General features: G+C 39.4%; 1 protein-coding gene across 1 annotated transcript in view; it reads right to left on the reverse strand.

The window, feature by feature from the left end:
* The window catches only part of DCP1A (decapping mRNA 1A), a 60,965-nt gene that overhangs the window by 26,731 nt on the left and 32,101 nt on the right, over nucleotides 1–2,133 (reverse strand). Inside the window, exon 5 of the mRNA XM_003789388.3 lies at nucleotides 1,070–1,205. Within this exon, the coding sequence (XP_003789436.1) occupies nucleotides 1,070–1,205 (136 nt within the window). The remainder of the gene's footprint in view (nucleotides 1–1,069; nucleotides 1,206–2,133) is intronic.

Here is a 2,133-nt window from a genome sequence, read left to right on the forward strand (position 1 = left end):
AATTTGGAACTGATGTTACTGTTTGATTTATTGTGGGACTTCTCTGTCTTAAGCACTGTAAAGTCCCACAAAGAGGAGGGGTGGTGGAGTCATGTTAATATTTCCTTGACCCATTCGACCAATTTGAAACTTTTTAAAGGATCATCTATTAAAAACCTAGAAGCTAATGTTACAGTGGAATTATTTGGGCAACAGGGTCTTAGTGTTTTCAGTCTGTTTCTTGACATTTTGGTGAGGTGAGGATGAAATAGAAAGGAAAACACTTAACCCAATGTTTAATGGAGATCAAGGTGACAAGAAGAACTCTGCGGCAACACAGTGGATCACTAGAAAGCTTTAGTCTCACGCTAATGACTCATGGGGCTGTGAGGTGCCAAGAAAAAGCCAAGATAGCTCCACAGGCACAAAGTTTGAAGACACTGTCATGAAATGTCCAGTGGTTGGCACATTGTGGACAGTCTGTAAGTATGTGGTGAATAAATTCACTAATGCATCACAATTTCCATTTTATTCAACTTTTGGGAGAGCATGTTATCAGTTAACTTATAAACTAAAATGTAAAAGAGAAGAGAAAGAAAACACTGAATTTCAGAAAAACTTAAAATTGTGATGCTTAATGAAGGCTATACACCTAATATCAATTCCAGACCATAAATGTACCTTTTAGTATTATGGGGTACAAATTATTAGACTACTTTCCAAAGCCTATAAAAATTTCTAAATCTACCAACCACCTAAACAGAGACTGTAGGAGTTAAGAGGCCACAGCTTTTCTGGAACTATGTGCTTGCTGTGGGCTAACTTTTGTATTCTAAGACCATTTTCTCCTATAATAATTTTATAAGAATAGAAAAAGAACATTGTAAAATTTCCTGCCAGAATAAGTACTCTGAGGTAAGCAGAGTTCTTTCCTTATTTTTTAGGCTTAAAATTCTAAGACATTTAAGATGTACTTTCTTTTTGAACTAATTATTTCTGCTGGCCCTAAAGATGACTCCCCTAGTCCATAAGTTTCCCGCAGGCCTCCTCCCCTTTTGGTCTTCCCTGGTCAGCACCCAGAGAGCCTCACCCTCTCGTACTCATCCTTGGCTCTGCTCAGCATCTCCAGGATGTCGATGGGCCTGTGCTCACTGCAGCCATTGGCCTGGCTGGGGCTCTGTTTATCCCGAGCTTGCTGGGATCTTCGTGTCTCCTCTTCCACCACACTAGAGGAGAACCAGGTTTTAGAAAGGCCTCTTTAGACACAATCTGACTCAAATCTCTTCTGGTGTCCATCTTCCAAGGATACACTAAGAAAGTCACATTATGACATTGTCCTTACAAAACATAACTCTGTGCCTTAGTTAACTCATTACAAGAATGTATGATCCACCATTCACCATCTCACTCACAATAGTGCCAATCAATATATTTTACCTTTAAAAGGACAAAAATACAGAATTTCTTCCTGGAGTTAGTATAAGTAGAATCATTAAAAACTCTACTACAATACTCTGCTTTCTCTTCAGATCGTATAAATCTTTCGCCTTTTAAAAACTCTACTAAAGTATCTTCTTTTTTCCTAGAATTACCTCAAAATCAAATTAACTGGTAAAGTAAATTTGAAAGTGGACAATGCTTCTGAACCAAGGAGCAAAGAATTAAAAATAAAAACACAAAGACAGAAAAAGAAAGGAAAAATGAAAATGAACAATGCCATGAAGATACAGGAAGGCTATATAACTGTGGAAAGTTTATAATGAACACTGAGCTAGCTTCTTGAAAATAGAGATCTTGGTGAATCTTTAAAAGCTGACTGCAGCACTATACACAAACAAAAGGTTTTCCCTATTTTTCCTCTTAAAAGTCACTAAGTGTGGCCAGGTGAGGTGGCACACATCTGTAATCCTAGCTCCTGGGAGGCTGAGGTGGGAGGACTACTTGAGCTCGGGAGTTCAAGACCATCCTCAGCAAGATTGAGACCCCATCTCTACTAAAGATAGAAAATGTTAGCTGGGCATCTTGGCAGGCACATGTAGTCCCAGCTACTCAAGAGGCTGAGGCAGGAGGACTGCTTGAACCTGGAGTTTGAGGTTGCTGTGAGCTAGGCTGATACCATGGCACTCTAGCCGGGTCAATAGAGTGAGACTCTGT

Source organism: Otolemur garnettii, unplaced genomic scaffold (assembly GCF_000181295.1).
Source record: "Otolemur garnettii isolate 467f Iridium unplaced genomic scaffold, OtoGar3 scaffold00032, whole genome shotgun sequence".
NCBI classification, from domain to species: domain Eukaryota; kingdom Metazoa; phylum Chordata; class Mammalia; order Primates; family Galagidae; genus Otolemur; species Otolemur garnettii.